The sequence below is a fragment of the Eurosta solidaginis genome, chromosome 3 (genome assembly GCF_040869045.1).
Source record: "Eurosta solidaginis isolate ZX-2024a chromosome 3, ASM4086904v1, whole genome shotgun sequence".
In the NCBI taxonomy this organism is placed as follows: domain Eukaryota; kingdom Metazoa; phylum Arthropoda; class Insecta; order Diptera; family Tephritidae; genus Eurosta; species Eurosta solidaginis.
The window spans coordinates 209,678,680-209,696,751 of NC_090321.1; the positions used below are offsets into that span (position 1 = coordinate 209,678,680).

General features: G+C 37.2%; 1 protein-coding gene across 1 annotated transcript in view; it reads right to left on the reverse strand.

Annotated features, from left to right (window-relative positions):
• The window catches only part of Psc (Posterior sex combs), a 50,253-nt gene that overhangs the window by 13,842 nt on the left and 18,339 nt on the right, over positions 1–18,072 (reverse strand). Inside the window, exons 2-3 of the mRNA XM_067774974.1 lie at positions 12,114–13,538; positions 9,978–10,068 (exon numbers count right to left, since the gene is read on the reverse strand). Of these exons, the coding sequence (XP_067631075.1) occupies positions 9,978–10,068; positions 12,114–13,464 (1,442 nt within the window). The 5' untranslated portion in view covers positions 13,465–13,538. The remainder of the gene's footprint in view (positions 1–9,977; positions 10,069–12,113; positions 13,539–18,072) is intronic.

Below are 18,072 nucleotides of genomic sequence, written 5' to 3' on the forward strand. Positions count from 1 at the left end.
ATTAACAAAATACAATGAATTTAAATAAAATGTCCCAATTCGAACATATTTTCAAATTTTCCTCAAGTTGTTAAAAAAGCAAGTTACACGAAAACGGGGCCGAATTTTATATCCCGATTGGCTGAAAGAATAAGCGAAATCAGTGATGCAAAGTCCTTTAGTAGGCTCCAGTGGTTTAAATTCTCCTTTGAAATGATTCTCAGCTCACACTTAAATTGCATATATCTTCAACACGTATGAGAAGGGTTTGAAAAATCACTTTATTAACTATAAAATACCATCTGAAATCTTAATTTTGATTTTCACACATCATCATTCAACACCCAAGTATCCCGGTTTGACATTTCCTAAAGTTGGCGGCCCTATCCCCAACTAGTCCTTTGGAGTGAATCACATTGGATATAGCCTATCAAACATGTTTAAATACGACCTACACGTGGCGGCTCCAGTTACAAATGTGAATACGTAGGCACAACCAGGTGAGGCGTTGTCCTTCGCAAGAACACTTAAAGTGGTGAAGCAAAAGCTTTCTCAAGACAGTCGACCAAATTACCGGGTGTTCTACTACCCTAACGTAGGGGACAGTCGAACTTGTCTGAGCTCTTATACCATAAGGCCGGAAACGAAGAATATTGAGGTCAATGTATCGAACACAAACGTCTGCAAATTTTGGTCTAAATTTCTAAACTTTTTTTATACCTATAGATGCACCCAAGGATTATACGATTTTCACCCATGAGTTTCGTAATGATATCCACTTAGACTGCTTATGATTTCGAGGGCGGTATCCTTGACCGAATAGTTACTCCCTAACGTTTCAAGATTTTTTTTTGTGTAACTCGCATAGCGCGACAAAAACATCCGTAAGAATGTCTTCGGGGTTACATCTAGAGCTTCGAGGAAAGTGACGTCGACGAAGGTATGAGTTCGAAGTCGCAGTCCTATGGATTCTGTGCTGACATATGGTGCAAGGGCCAGGATGCGTGGTAGCGACTGGTGGTTGGGATTGCTACTGTTCGCACATCGGCAATTGTAGCTCCTAGAAACAGCCGAAAAAACTGAAAGCGCCCTTTGTCACGATCAACAATAAGCCAGCATTGATGCTACTCGTTAAAACTGTTCCACGAGAGTCATAACTATTAGTAGATAATTGATAGCAACCGTAAGTCGCCTTTGTGCGTGACCAGCATGTAGCCATAAATGATTTAAAGAAATCGTGGCGACGTCGGGTATTAGAGTTAGCCCAGAACACATCCTTCGGTGAAACTACGCTACAAAGTGTGACCATTTTAAGTATTTCTCTCTCTCCGCAAGGAGCTACTCCCGAAATTTTTTGAACGATCCACGAGATTTTGAAGCAAAAACCGCAGATATTTCCGAAATGGCCGAGACGTCGACTGACTTCCTTAAATACATATAAACAAAACCTTTCTAAATATTATTTTTATTTAATTTTCGCTTTACAAGACTCCCAGATATCGATCTGCAAGTTAATGATATTGTTCCAGATCGTCAAAAATACCATTGCCATCAACAGTATGTTTCCATATTCATTAGTTGTGGACAATATGATACTCTGAAATCCAGCCATTCAATTCAGAGGTTTACGCCGATCACTTTGTCGGCGCGCTGGCCATGCCACCGCCGCCGATTAAGTGACCGGCGTAAAGCTCTAGTATGTATATATCACACACATCCAATAGGAAAAGCTCGATACAATACGATCTACCTACTTCATTTCAAAAAACTATTTATTTTCCCTAAATTCTAATGCAATCGTATTTAAATCTTTAATCGCAAACAAAGCTCGAAAATCAATGCCCAGAGAGTCCTAATACAATTATTTATACCCACACAGTAACAAAAACAAAGTCGCATTTCGTAGCTTAACTCTTACCCCTTTACCAAAATAAAAAACCTCAGCCATTCAAAGTCACAATGTGGTCGGGTGATAATGCAATCAAATGTAATGTGGTGTGAAAAAAGTTTTGGTCTTTTACGAGTCAAACGAATTTACTAAATTTAATGAAAATGTACACGAGTATACAATAAATATATATGTATGTATTTGTTGTAGTTCGCCCTTTTTAATCAAAAATGTTCCATTTAAGTACCAAAGCATTTGGCTAATGCAAAGCGCAAACAAACAAACTTTGTACACACAAATTCGTATACATAAAACATACACACATTCATACATATAAGAGATACAAACGACACTATTGACTGCACAGCATCCATAGGTGTAGAAGGAGGAGTAGAGACAAGCGACTGCTACCCCTAGGCTCAACTAATGGTTACATTGTACTTGGAAAATGCGTTTTATGAAAAAAAAAAAATATTTGCCACCACTATCTACGGAGCTCGATTTTCCATGGCCAACGATAACATAGCAAGGACACTGACAGTTTGTTAATGCTTTTTAAAGATGACCCTAGCTGCTGTTGGTTACCTAAATGCCGTCTAACTACAAGTACAAGCTGATTCAGTTAAAAAATAGCCCTTTCATAACCTATTTGGAATTTTCAATCCCTAGACAGAATTTGTTATCCAGTCAGAATTCATGAAAAACTATACAGTCTCCATAAAACCCCTAGACATAATTTCTATTCGGGCAACACAAGAATGATCAAAATATGTATGTTGAATACATGCGAATATATGGGTCATATTGAATTTGGGTTCTAAAATTGCATTTAAGCCTTTTCACTTACTTATATAAAGCTCCTAACGCGGAAAAAACAGGAACATTCTCGTGTCGAAAAAATTTCAGTTGGAAAACAAAAACAATTTAAGCGAATTATTTAATTACCTATATTAATACCTTGTTCCGCTTTAACAAACCCAAAAGGTTAATGCAATTGTTCGCAATTTTTTGAAGTATGAATTGCTACAACAAAATATTTTAGTTGTCACATTCTACCTTTGCCTTGTTTAATCATCTAACCCTTGGTCATAGGTCATCTACGCCCATGCCAACATCAGTGTGCCCAGGCCAAAAAAAAAAACCACTAACGGCGTCGTAGCATATGTTTTCATCGTTGATGGTGACGCTGATGGCAAGCGACGCATTGTGACGTGGTGGGTTACTTTATCAGTAGGTATGAAAAGTTTTCAAAGAGCACCCAAGGAGCTGACTTAAGCTGTAAACACAATGCCGAGCGACGACGATATACGCCGCGTCGGGCGATGACATTTTTCAAATTACGCCCAGACATTTCGGCTACTTAAAACACAATGCCGGGCGAAATCATAGCTGGGGAATAATGATTAGTAATCCTAATGATTAGTAATCGGATTAGAAACTTTTATTTTGCAGAATAATTGATTAATTAGGATTAGTTGGCTATACTAATCGATTACTTATTGATTAGATTAGAACTAATCAAAAATCTAATCGCGATTAGTGACGATTAGCATATCTAATAAAATCTAATCAAAACTAATCAAAAAAAATTCGATTAGATTTCTCGATTAGGTTTGATTAGATTTGATTAGATCATTTGCTGGAATAGTCAGTACCGCAAGATGGAATTCATTGTCTGAATTTCTTTTGAAAAGTTGGTAGTAATGAAGTCTAATATAAACTTTTTGTGATACATATGTAATATAAATCAGCATACATTTAAAACGTCGATAATCTCGTGTTTTTTTTTTTCAGAACGTGCCTTTAATTTTTATACTACAACTAGTATGAGAAAAAGTGGAGATAGACCCGCCAATAAGTGTACCGGAATGACCAGGGCTATGAGCCGAAGACAATCCCGTCCTTACTTGTTTAATAAGATTTATGTTTACAGTGAAATTTTGAATAAAAGTTCTTTTAAGTTTGTTTCTTTATGAATTAAATGAAAAAAAAACAACAAAAATATTTCAAAATAGTGGATCAAAACTAATCAAGAAATCTAATCGCATTTTTTTTTTGATTAGTTTTGATTAGATATGCTAATCGTCGTTAATCGTCATTAGATTTTTGATTAGTTATGATCTAATCAATTAGTAATCTAAAATATTAAAGGATCAAAAAACTAATGATTAGATTATTTTATTTTTCTAATCGTAATGATTTCTAATTCTAATCTAAGTTCACCAGCTCTGGGCGAAATTGACGCTGTTTATTCAGAGTGGCCATTATTTAGAAATAAAGATGAAAATAATTAACACTTTTTTAAATTCTCTGCTTTAGCACTTGACTGCTAAAACACGCCCAAAATGTTAAGAAATTAATAAAACAACACAAAAATGTTAAGAAATTAAATTAAAAATTATATGTAAAGAAAAAAAAAATCGTTTTTGGATATTATGTTTTCTTTTTTATACTTAAAAAATTTAACAGCAGCAATCCTTGGGATGTTTGTCGTCATCGCCCGGCGGCGACGATTGAAATAAATCTATCGTCGCAAAACGACGTTGCGTAAATTTCGCTCTTGGCGTTCATTGTGTTCACCTTCATGTAATTATGGGGATTATATTTTTGACAAGGCGATGTTCGTCGCGTTTATTTCGCGGCGTCAGGGCATTGTGTTTCAAGCTTTAAAGCGGAGTCATTGGTGCCGTTTGTCGTATCGCTGTAGTCGTATCCCTAACGTAATCAGCTGTTTATCGTTACGACGGTAAACCAAAAACCAATTGGTTGGCTACGATACGGTTACGACCTTAGCGGCACCAATAATCGATTGCATTGATTCCCATAAGGTTGGTCGAATCAGCTGTTATAAGGTTATCGATAAAGCACCAATGTCTGCAGCTTTAAGAAAAACGAGTGACTGACGCTGCTTATTCATTTACATATTTACATCCATACATGTTTATGTAGGGAGATAGATATCTAGCTCTAGGAATTCCATTACCTATGACGACAACACACATTTCATTTTGTATTCAGCGCACACTCGACTTACTGACAGCAGCAGCGTTGTTACAACAACAAAATAAAATTGATAATGATAACAATGATAAAATATAAAAATAAATCAAGTAAAAAACGAAGGCATTTTAAAATGATTAAAAAAATGAAAATTGATAAACAATATACCAGCATACCTACATACATATGTACATCCATGCAGGCCAAGCCATCAGATAGCAGAATGAGCATACAAAAGAGCGAACGGGAATATAGTAAGAGCGGCACACACAAAGGTACACAAACTCAACGACACAAAATTTTCTGTCCTTTTTTTATCAAATTTTTTTTTCTAGGCTATGTAGCGTTTTTACGATTATGCTTTGTTCGCACCTTCGTCGACTATTTCATACTTTCACATCAAATTCGCTACATTTTCAACCACATCGAAAGATAATAAATGTATGTATATATTTATATAGTTTCTCATTAAAGCAGTTTTGGTATTATTTTGGTATTGTTTTCGTTCTTCGCGCTTTAAAAAGTCGTAAAACAAATGAGAATGAAATACTCGCTTGCCTTGTGTGTATTATTTAGAGACACATTGGAACTAGAACGCGCTAGGTATACAATGAGAAATGGCACATTACAGTTAATGCAGCCCACTTTACCGGTTCATGTATCTCGCTCGCAAATAACAGCTGTTCTCGCAACGTAAATGCAATATGCACACATATGAAGTCGATAATACGACGGCCCACTGCCACTCTTATTAGTTTCTATGTATATGCCGTCGGCAAATCGCAACGAAACCCCGCCCGTCAATTAATTGCAAGTGTTTATTGCTCCGCATGCGGCAATAAGGTAGAGCACAACATCACATGGCAAACAGGGTGAGTATAACACAACTAAGACAGTAAATAAATACAGGATTCTAAGAAATACTTAAGGGCATGGCTGTCGTAAAATTTCGAATTGAAATCAAATCATTTAAAAAAAAACAGGGATCGAAACAGTTATAAGTTTTATCATAATAATCGCCTTTTATTGTTTGTTATTTTGTTTTTCGCTCAAAAGATAACAGTTATTTTTTGAGTTTTTTATTTGGAACAGTAAATAATAATTGTTTTTTTTTCTCAGAAATTACGGGTTTTACTATAAAAATCTTTTTTTTTTAGATAATTTTTAAGTTTTTTATTTCGCTCAGAAAGTAACAATTATTTATAAAGTTTTTTATTTTGATCGGAAAATATATGTATTTATTTTTATCAGAAAATTTGTAATTTTTTGATTTTTTTTTTCGTTAAGAAAATAACAGTTATTTATAAATATTTTAAGAATTCATGAGCTTAACACCGGCTTATAATAATTGAATTTCAATTATTATGTTTTCTAAGAGAAACTGAAAAGAAAGAAACATTTACTGGCATATTGCAATGGACCCATTTCTAAAACCGCCAACGTAATCATCATCAGGCAATTTTGTAATGTTATCAAAGGTTTCACCGGGATTCGAACCGTGAATCACATGGTGAAACTGCAAAAGCCTTTAACCACTAGGCCATCCTGCTGGTATTTGTTTTCATGCTTAATATAGAGACAAAAAATTTCTCAATTGTATTGTTAGTGTAGAAATAAGAAAAACTGAATTAAGCATGAAAACAAATACCAGCAGGATGGCCTAGTGGTTAAAAGCTTTTGCAGTTTCACCATGTGATTCACGGTTCGAATCCCGGTGAAACCTTTGATAACATTACAAAATTGCCTGATGATGATTACGTTGGCGGTTTTCGAAATGGTTCCATCGCAATATGCCAGTAATTGTTTCTTTCTTTTCAGTTTCTCTTAGAAAACATAATAATTGAAATTCAATTATTATAAGCCGGTGTTAAGCTCATGAATTCTTAAAATATAAGTATGAACTGAACACACCATTAAACAAAAATACAGTCATTTATAAAGTTTTTTATTTTGATCGGAAAATATATTTATTCATTTTTATTTTTAGAAATTTTTATTTTGATCACAAAATGAATTATTTTTAGATTTTTTTGGTTTAGAAAATAACAGTTATTTTCGATCTTTTTCATTTCTCTCGGAAAAACACAGTTACTTTTCGAACGTTTTTGTTTCGCTAAGAAAATATTTGTCAAGTGTTTTATTACGCTCGCAATAAAACAGTTACTTTCAGAAGTTTTGTTCTTCGTGAAGCTATAGCGACACTCCCGAAGGTTTTGGGGTGGTTTCGATGTTGATCCTTTGCCGGATATTGATCCGCATCCAAAGTACTAGCTTGTTTTGTCGATCTATGACGCGTCTTACAACAGACACGTAGCCAACCGCGCCGGCAAATCAACGTCTCTGCCTGGGTGCCTGTTCGCAGCAAAATCGAAAGGTACAAAATTACAGATGAGGTGGTCAGGGAAGGTTTCGTAGACGTTAACTAGGCTGTGGTCCCTGTAAGACCACCATTGGGCGATCTCATGGGGAAAATCGAATAATAAACGAACTTGCCATGGATCATCCGGGACGATTGATTACGATTCCACGTTTGTGTATACAAAGGAGCTTCATGCGGAAACTAATCAAATCTAGAACCTGGAAAGTTCAAACCTGGAAGGTTCAACGTAGTCATGGAATAGTCGGTTTATGAGCGCACGTTTTTTCGATAGTAGGTACATAGGTAGGTAAAGGATGTTGATTTTCTGTTCTTCCTTGAATTAAACTCGCTTGAGAGGAAAAATAAATAAAAGCTGGGAACCAATAACTCCTTCGAAGAACCAATACCTCCTTGGGCACCAAAGCTGAAACTTTTTTTTGCCCGCCTGGTTTAAAAAGTTACTAAGAAACTTTAACTTTTTTGAACCTTCGAAAAGTATACTGAAATTTCAATTCACATGCGAATTTTGATGCGAAGGTGGATTTCGAATGCGATGGAAAATTTTAAGGTAAATGCGAATGCGCACTAATTTCGTTAAGGCAATTTCTGACTGACATCGAATGCGACATCGTTGCTTAATTCCACTAAAGAATATTGACAGGTTTTGGCAAATTTCGCTGACAATTTTAATGAATATTTTTCAGGCATGCTTAACCAACGAAACGATATCATTTCGTTACGATAATCAACGTTAATAAACGAAACGAAGTCATTTCGTTTCGTTTATTAACGTTAAGATCGTCAAATTAACGAAATGATTTCGTTTCGTTTTCTGCCATATCAAAACGAAATCAAATCGTTTATGTTGATTATTAATTTCAAACTATGCTGGCAAAGCTGAATGATGGCGGAGTCATTAAAGGTGAAAGCATTATCCAAGCTGATTGCAACTTTTCTCATGAATTTTGACAGTACGAACATTTCTCAGAGTATTTTTGACATTACCACCAACGAATTACACAAACAAATTACATAGAGTTTGTGTGTGTATGTGCGCTCGTTGTTGCCACCTTACGGCTTCACCATGGCTATAGCATTGCCAGCACAATTCAAACATAAAGTATCACGTTTTCGTTAACGTTTTTAACGTTAACGAAAGCTTTTCGTTTCGGTTAAAAACGAGATACAATTTATCTTGATAATTTCTTTATCGATAATATTTCGAAGTGTTTCAACGGAAACGGTGGAAATTTTTTGATAAACGATTAGCTTAACGTTAAGGTGCATCCCTGATATTTTTTGAGGTATTTATTTCGCTTAGAAAATAGCAGTAGTTTTTTTAGTAATTTTTTTTTTTCGATAACTTACGATCCCTGAAAAAAATAACAAGTAGCATGCAGCATCAACAATCCACTGAAATTCTTTTAATTGGAATTTTTAATATGTTTCCGGAAAGCAGGATATACTTATCCCTTCAAGGTGAGCTCATATGCTTTTGCGCGAACAGCTTACAATTCTAATTTAGAAAATTATTATGTTTCGCTTTTATATTTTGGCAGTGCTGGCTGCAGCGCGACCTCTGACAGCGTATCTTTCCTTTTTTGTTGGTTCCATCAGACAGCCACCGCGTTACAACACACACGCCATTCAACCCAAGTCACATACATGCCACACTACTGGAGGAGCATCGACGCCGACATTGATAATCAGATCATATCAGCAATAAACGAATTTCATTCACCCAAAATTGCTACGAAAGGGATGCAATGCAATGTGAAGCGAATTTTTTTTTTTTTCTTTTTGCGCGCGTTGAAAGAAGGGTGAGTTTTTGTGCTCAAGTAGTTTTGTGTTGAAATATTTTATTTCTCTCAAGATGAATGCGGTGCACATTTTATACACAACCGAACAGGCAAGACGTGGAATAACATTTAATATAAAGGAATAAGAAAAAAGTATAAGTTCGGAATGAAAAATATGAGAGTTAAATGTATGCAGTTTGAAGGCTCTAAGCATGGGAATGCTTGCGGTGTAGCGATGTATTTGAATCGGAATTAACCGTATTCAATCACCTTCATGACATCAGACTCAAAAAGACATTAGAAGTAACTAAAGGCATTCTCAAGACCGAAATAGCAGCATATATATTTTAAAAATTGGATGTCAAAATAAATGTCAATAAAATAATTTATATACAGGGTGCCCAAATTGTAACGAAAAAAAAGATTGATCGAATTTTGCCACTTTTTCGAAAAATCGGCGCTCAAAGCTCTAATTTCAGCCGGTTGTCACTCATCACATCTTGTTCGAGGAATCAGATATGGCACATTGGAAAAGCATGAGCTCCCCCTTTTTATAGCCAAAAAATATTTCCAAAATAATTCAGACCAAACAATGCCAAAAACTCCTAAAATGGGACCTTATATTTTTTGTTCGTCTTGGTCTCAGGAATACTTGGGGCGAAGAGTTGTAATGCAATTTTGGATCAGCCTGTATATTGCACCCAAAGTCTGTCAATGCTTCAAATTTTTGTGCGAACTTTTAAAGTTTTTTTTTTTGTTTTTCACAGGTTTTGAAACTTGACAAATTACTCATATCTCCTTAACACTTACATTTCCGAAATAAAACCTAATCAACATATAGTCAAGTTATATGCATGTGTAACTCATCTTCCCTAATCGAACTAATTCAATCCTTTTGAAAAAGTGAGGTTAGTTTACTTCTATAACAAAAAATTTATTATGTTTTACTCACTTTATATTTGGCTTGGCCGTGTTTATCATCATTTCACAGCGTGGGCAGTACTGCTCCATTCGCAAATGTTTGATCAGGCAGCTATGGCAGACTGAAATTAGAAGAATGAAAAAAATTAAATTTGTTTACTTGCGATGGGGATATACATAGGTCGGAGTAAACGTAGATGTGGATATAGATAAAGGTGAAGGTAGGAATATCGATATGGGTAGAGGTAGATGAAGAGCCAATGGTATAGGGATATGGAAAGGATGGGATGAAGCAAGATGTGACAGGGAAATTAAAAGACGAAAGAAAAATGGTGATGGGGAGTGAAATATACAAGCGAGACGTATGGGGAAAGGAATAGAAAGACAGGTCGAAGCACCGATAGCAACCGGGGGGACAGGTATCAAGATATGATCAGAATGGGCAGGGAGTGGAAGAAAAACGACAGATCTTATTTTGTTGACATTTTTTTAAGACTGTGATAGGATAACTATAAACGCATAAATGGAAAAGCTAACCGAAATCCAGCATTAACTTAACTAACAACACGGTCATCTCGAAAACGATTTGGTATGCCCACGTTGAACCTTTTATAAAAATAAATAAGAGGCGCTAATACCTCCGAAGAGAATTAAGGCCGAGCATCTTAACCAGTTTGCATCGAGCTCCTTTTTAAGGCAGATGAGTTTTCACTGAGAAGCTTTTCATGGCAGAAATACTGTCGGAGTGTTTGCCAAATCACTGCCCCAACCCCGCTTAGACAACTTTTTTCTCATTTGTTTATGTGCTTTGCACGGGATTTGAGCCCAGGATTTTCGGTATGGTAAGCGGAGCACGCTACCACAATACCACTACGGTCGCCTTTTCTTTAGAGCGGTGGATTTAGTCACCTCCTGCGATAGACGGGCATCCATATGCGTGAGCAGGTAAATCAATCGTACCGACTTCCTGACTCACGCAGTGTCTTCTAGGCGGAGGTCTTTGTCATAGAGAGAGCAGCCAGACTGCTTCAGTATAGTACAGTCTCAGACACTAATGTAAACCATGTCGACATTCAGGCCGCCTTGAAGGCATTGGAATTCAACGGTGAGGTATACAAACAAGCGCTCTCTGCAAAAGCTGTCAGGATGAAGAGGAAGAAGAGTCGCTTCATCACTTTCTCTACCGGTATTCAGGACTGCAAACAGAACGACTCAGATTTCTGAGCACACAGTTTTCCCATAGTCTAGCAGAGGTTTGAGAGCTGGATTTTTTACTCCTACTAAAGGTCATCGGAGAAAGAAAGTGGTTCGTTGTGGACCACTAGGAAGTAATCTGATTGGACGAATGTGCCGACACCCGGTACTCGCTGAGATTACTCATAATGGATACATTTGTCTCCGGGTGGAAGTATGTGATATTCTTCCTATTCTATCCTTACCCAATCTAACCTAAAGGGAGGTGGTTCATCACCTGCTTTGTCGATGTCCAGCATTAAACGACAGACTCCGATTTCTCATCGCACATATTTTTGATAGTTTTATGGAGCTAAAAATATGGATTTTCGATTCCTACTTAAATTTAAGATATTTTGCTTGTATTAATTTAGAAATATCTGGTTGGACGAAAGTTCCCTGTCCTGGGTTTTCCAATGGCCAAAAATTTATCCGAGTGGAAGTGTGTGCACACCCTCGCAACCCAACCGAGCCCAACCTTCTATCAAACTATTTAACTACATTTCAACTGCAAGTTCGAAAACGACCTATCCAAGAATATGCTTCCAAAACATCCTATTTCAGAATTTGTGTCAAAAACCACATTCTTAAAATGGGCGTTTTCAAACGGTAGCCGATATAGCATCATATTCCCCTAAGAAATCGATATAGATTAGTGAATTCGAGTTTGAATATCTTTTAATATCAAAATTATCTTTCAGATACTTCTAAGTTCGGGTGTCAAAGCAATTTGCGTAATGAGCACTAAAAAGGTAATTAGGTAATTAATCAAATCCTGCCAGGAAAAAGTCATATTCGGAATATTGCAAAAAGGCTCCATAAGATCGTTGTTCCTATTTGCAACTAAAATAGACAATTTTTCACAACCTTTCAAGTAGATATTATAGTTCTTAATAAATCTTCATTAAAACCAACAACAGTAGCTACTACTTACACGAATGTAGACACTCGACAATGGTTGTGGCATCGATGAGGTAACCATTGCACAAGTGACAAATTATATGTGAATTCATGACGCTCAACAGTACTTTACGAGGCTTATCCATAATCAGATTATCCACCGACGCATCATCGGTGGTTGTATGTGATGAGCCAGCAACATTTTTGCTTTTTTTCACTTCTGTCGGCGTCGCAGCAATTGAGTCCTTGCGATTTGATGGGGTCGTCGTAGAAGGCGTTGCTTTTTGGTTAACATTTGTTGATGCTTTTTGTGTTGTAGTTGATGCTGTTGAAGTTGTTGCTATTGCAGTTGTTGTCGATATTATTGTTGTTGTTGGTGCCTTTTTTGTCGATATTATTGCTGTTGTTGGTGTCGTTGTTGCTGCTAGTGTTTTTGCTGTAATTGTAGATAACTTCTCAGCCTTGCCGATCATTTGTGGATCGCATTCCTCTTTTATTTTCATATCATTTTGATTTATAGTAGAATTTATTGTTGTTTGTGCATTTGTTACGACTGCTGCTGCTGGTGTTGAAGTGACGCCATTACATTTAATGGTTGGCGAGGCCACTGGATCCACAGCTTTCGAAGCGCCTGTTGTTGTAGCAGTGTAAGATGTAGTTGTTGTCGTCAGTGATTTAGTACTGCAATTAGTTTGCGCAGACGACGACGACGACAATGGTGATGAAGTGCCAACAGGCGTAGAAAATGTCTTGTTGTTCGCGCTTTTGGCAGTTGCACCATTAACGGTATTCATGTTTGTTGTTATGGTAGTGGCATGGTTGAAGGACGATTTTGCTACTATTGTTTGCTTTTGCATTTCATTTGTTTTAGCCTTCATCATGACATTGTTGGAATTTTTGTTTATTTGCTGTTGTTGTTGTTGCTGCTGTTGATGTTGTTGCTGCTGTTGATGTTGTTGCTGCTGTTGCTGTTGGTGCTGCTGTTGCTTCATTTGCTGCATACTATCCAACCGCTCCAAGCTTATACCCCCACCATTCCTTTGTTGATATGCCACCTTATTGTTGTTATTGCTGTTAGCATAATTTTGTTCACTTTTTCCAGTATTATTGTTGTTGTTGTTGTTAGTGTTACAATTTGTGCTTTTGATGCTATTGTTATTATTAAAATTATGCATATTTTTGTTGGCGGCCATACTGACATTTCCATTGCCATTGCCATTGCCAAGCTGAGAGTGCGAAGGTGAAAAGCTTCGCTGCTGTGAGGACATTGTGGGATTGCGATTTGTCGCAGATGACGTAAATATTGTTGTTGCCATTGTTACTGTCGCGGTTGATGGTGTTGGTACGGTGGCCACTGCTGACGTGGCTCCAGGCACTGGTGACATTGTTACGCGTTGTTACACACACACGCGCGCAGTCGTTCACAAGGTGCTGAAATGTTTCAAATCGAAAAAATATTCTGAAAATAGAAGAACAAAATAAAGAATTTGTTAGAAAATGCGTTTGAAAAAGTGGAATTCAGGAATGTGTGTATCTTGAGGAGAATAAACAGTTATGATCAAACATTTTCTTAAAAATAACTGCTAGTTTTAACATTGTGGTTTTGAGGGTAAAGGAAGAAGAGAGGAAACCTTTGAAAAATATTATGGCACAGTGGGCGTTGCCATGCCTTTCTCAGAAAAATGGTAACTGGGAACCTCTTCGAAAATATTTCAAGTAGGCAATAATTGGCCTAGTGATGAGGGCAGATCAGTGAGAGGGGAAGAGAAGGAGGAACAAGGTTTGGGAGAGATGAGACAGCTAGGTAGGAAGAGAAAATGATAAAGGTGAGAAGGGAAAAAAGAAAGTTAGAAAAAAGCAAAGTGAAAGGAATGTACAGGGGGAAAGGAAGACATGACGGAAAGGATAGAGGGAAAAGAGAAAGAGGGGTGGGTAACACCGAAAGGTAGGAGTGAAAGAAGGGAAAAGAAAAGAGTGGCAAAGAAGGCTGAGAAGAAAAAAATTACAGCTAAGAAGGATAAAAAGAGGGATGTAATGGAATAAGAAAAAAGTAAATTACGGAAATAAACAGGAAGACATGGAAGAACAAGAAGAATACAAGATAATTAAAAAGTTTAAACAGAAACCAGGAAGAAAATGAAGGGCGGCGATTAAGATGAAGAGAAAGCTGAAATCCCCAACGGGTTGGGAGACTTAGAATATACCCGCGGCAAGTATGCCTGTCGTAAGAGGCTACTAAAATACCAAACTGACTCAAGGGGTTGCTAGCACAATTGATAGCTTCTCCAGTCCAACTGCCAACATCACATATCCGTGGCGAATCCTGTTTCTTTAGCAGACGAGGCTATGGCGACCACAGGTTCATCATGGATCTAGAGGGTGGGAGCCGGGATGGCCTAGAAGGCTCCATATGGTAATACTAAATCGTTCCCGAGATGGTTGGGCAACTAGCTTACTGGTGCTTGAGACCGGAACGTACCGGATCTATACCCGGCAAAGGACCATTAAGATCGATTACTCTCCTCAAAACCTTCGGGGAGTCTCCTTATCACTACAACAACAGAAGAGAAAGCTGAAAGAAAGTGGGAACGAAGGGAAAAGAAACATAAAGTTAGAGACAGATAGAAGGCAGAAAGAGAACAAGTGTGATAAACGAAAGGGAGAAAAGGAAAGACAGAAAGAAGGGAAAGCTAGAAGCCATGGAAAACAAAAGTATGATGGTTAGATGGGATAGTCGAAGAAAAGAACGGAGAAGGCGGGGCAAAAAATTAAGAAGAGAGAGGAACGGAAAGAATGAGAGAGAGAGGAGTGGTAAGGAACGGTAAAAGATACAAGTAAGGAAAGCTAAGTTCGGGTGTAACCGAACATTACATACTCAGCTGAGAGCTTTGGAAACAAAATAAGGGAAAATCACCATGTAGGAAAGTGAACCTAAGGTAACCCTGGAATGTGTTTGTATGACATGAGTATCAAATGGAAGGTATTAAAGAGTATTTTAAAAGGGAGTGGGCCTTAGGTTTATATTAGAGATGCCACGAATAGTGAATTGGCCGAATACCGAATACCTAATATTCGGCAACGCTGTCAGCCGAAGCGCCGAATATTCGGCACGAGTTAGTTATGATGAATCTTAGTTGTGATGAATCTAGTAGTACCGATGACGATTCTTCTCCAGTTCATAAGAAAAGAAACTTGAATGAAAATGATAGGACTACTGAAATACACGACAGTTTCTGGAACTGCTTTGAGAAAGTCGCTACAGATAATATGCGAAATGCTAATGATGAGGAGGACATGGAGAAGAATGCTGTCGCAAACGAGTTGGATTTTTATTCGCCTATATCGGAAGCCGATCCTTACAAATGGTGGTTAGTAAACGAAAAATAATACCCAAACCTTTCGAAATTTGCTAAAGTTTATCTTTCTTCTCCTGGAAGTAGCGTGTATAGTGAGAGGTTATTTTCTGAGGCTGGTAACATTTGCGATGAAAAGCGTAATCGTTTGCTACCCAAAAATGTTGAAAAGCTTGTTTTTATCCATCATAACTTACCACTGATGAATTTTCAATACTAAAGTGTTGCAATTTGGAAATAAATACATAATTTTGAGTAATATAACGTGTCTTTTTTACATGATTTGATATTCGGTATTCGGCCGAATACCGAATAGTTGCCGAATATTCGTGACAACTCTAGTTTATATGTGAAGGCGTTTTCGAGATATCGGCCAAAATGTGGACCAATGGGTCGGGTACCGCTAATTTATTTGTATATGTAATACCACAAACAGTATTCCTGCCAAGATTCTAAGGGCTTTTGATTTCGCCCTGCAGAACTTTTTCATTTTCTTCTACTTAATATGGCAGGTGTCACACCCATTTTAAAAAGTTTTTTCCAAAGTTATATTTTACGTCAATAAACCAATCCAGTTACCATGTTTCATCCCTTTTTTCATATTTGGTATAGAATTATGGAATTTTTTTCATTTTTCGTAATTTTTGATATCGAAAAGGTGGGCGTGGTCATAGTCGTATTTCGGCCATTTTTTTTACCAAGATAAAGTGAGTTCAGATAAATACGTGAACTAATTTTAGTAAAGATATATCGATTTTTCCTCAAGTTATCGTGTTAACGGCCGAGCTGAAGGACAGACGGTCGACTGTGTATAAAAACTGGGCGTGGCTTCAACCGATTTCGCCCATTTTCGCAGAAAACAGTTGTTGTCATAGAAGCTATGCCCCTAACAAATTACGCAAGGATTGGTAAATTTTTGTTCGAATTATGGCATTAAAAGTATTCTAGACAAATTAAATGAAAAAGAGCGGAGTCACGCCCATTGTGAAATTTTCTTTTATTTTTGTATTTTATTGCACCATTTCATTACTGGAGTTGAATGTTGACATAATTTACTTATATACTGTAAAGATATTGGAAAAGTTTTAAATTACCTACTTTTAAAAGTGGGCGGTGCCACGCCCTTGTCCAAAATTTTACTAATTTTCTATTCTGCGTCATAACGTCAACACACCTACCAAGTTTCATCGCTTTATCCGTCTTTTGGTAATGAATTATCGCACTTTTTCGGTTTTTCGAAATCTTCGATATCGAAAAAGTGGGTGTGGTTATAGTCCGATTTCGTTCATTTTAAATAGCGATCTGAAATGAGTGCGCAAGAACTTGCATGCCAATTTCATTAAGACACCTCAAAATTTACTCAAGTTATCGTGTTAACGGACAGACGGACGGACATGGCTAAATGAATTTCTTTTTTCGCCCAGATCAATTTGATATATAGAAGTCTAAATCTATCTCGATTAGTTTATGCCGTTACGGGATACCGTTATGCGAACAAAATTAATATACTCTGTGAGCTCTTCTCAGCTGAGTATAAGCATGTTAGGGCGGGTCCTTATACCAAATAGGAACGTCGGAAAATGTCGTCCAAAAATTTTAAGCTTATGCTTATGTTTTCCTATTTGGGTAACAGAATTTTGATTTTTTTTTTTTTTTGATCTTGACAAATCCAATCTAAATAGGTTTTCAGCAGTTTGGTTATTTCACATTCGATTTTTAAAACTCAAATATAATTTTTTTGGTGTTGAGAAGCTATATAAATCCTTCTATTGTCGTTTAGAGCTCTGCAATTGTTTTCAAATAGTTAGGTGAAACGTGAAGCATAATTAAAGGGCTACAACAAGGACATCATCATTAATCATTAATTGACGCTTAACCGCCTAAGCGGTTTGGGCTGTTTCGTAACAAGTGACGCCAGCTATCCCTATTTCGCGATAACTGACGCTAATTGGGAGCACCAAGGGAGGTCAAGTCTTCCTCCACCTGCCTCTTCCACTTCAGTGGAGGTCTCCCCCTTCGTCTGCTTTCAAACTGCGGTGTCGACTGAAATACTTTCTCGGTCGGAGCGTCTTTGTTCATTCGCATAACATGACCTAACCGGCGAAACCTTTGGATTCTTACTCCCTGCGCTATTGTCATATCTGAATAATACAGCTCATCATTACATACCATAAATCTTCTGGAGAACTTTTTTTCTCGGAAACCAGAGCTACAACAACGAGGAGAAGGAAGGAATTATAGAGCTTCTCAAAAACAACAAATGGCATATAAGTTTTCGAAATCGGATGTTAAATAAGCAAGTTACAACAAAACATCGGCTGTATTTGAAAGGGTACAATGTTTTTTCCGAGACACTCTAGACATAAGCTTTGAATGTAGTGGCTTTCTTTCGCAAATTTTTTCGTCCCAGCCCAATGTACATTAGGGCGGGTCGATTTAAAAATCGCTCATTGCTCTGTGAAAATCGTATTCTAGGGATCAAAATAAAAAACTTTGCCGAAGGACCATACCTCTAAAACGAATTCTGATGTCCTCCCCCCCTTTGGGTCGAACTTTTGGGTAGGGGCAATTTCAATTCTACCTGCTGTGTCTTGTGGTGGCTTAAAAAAACAACACAAGCAATTTTACGATCTGCAATTG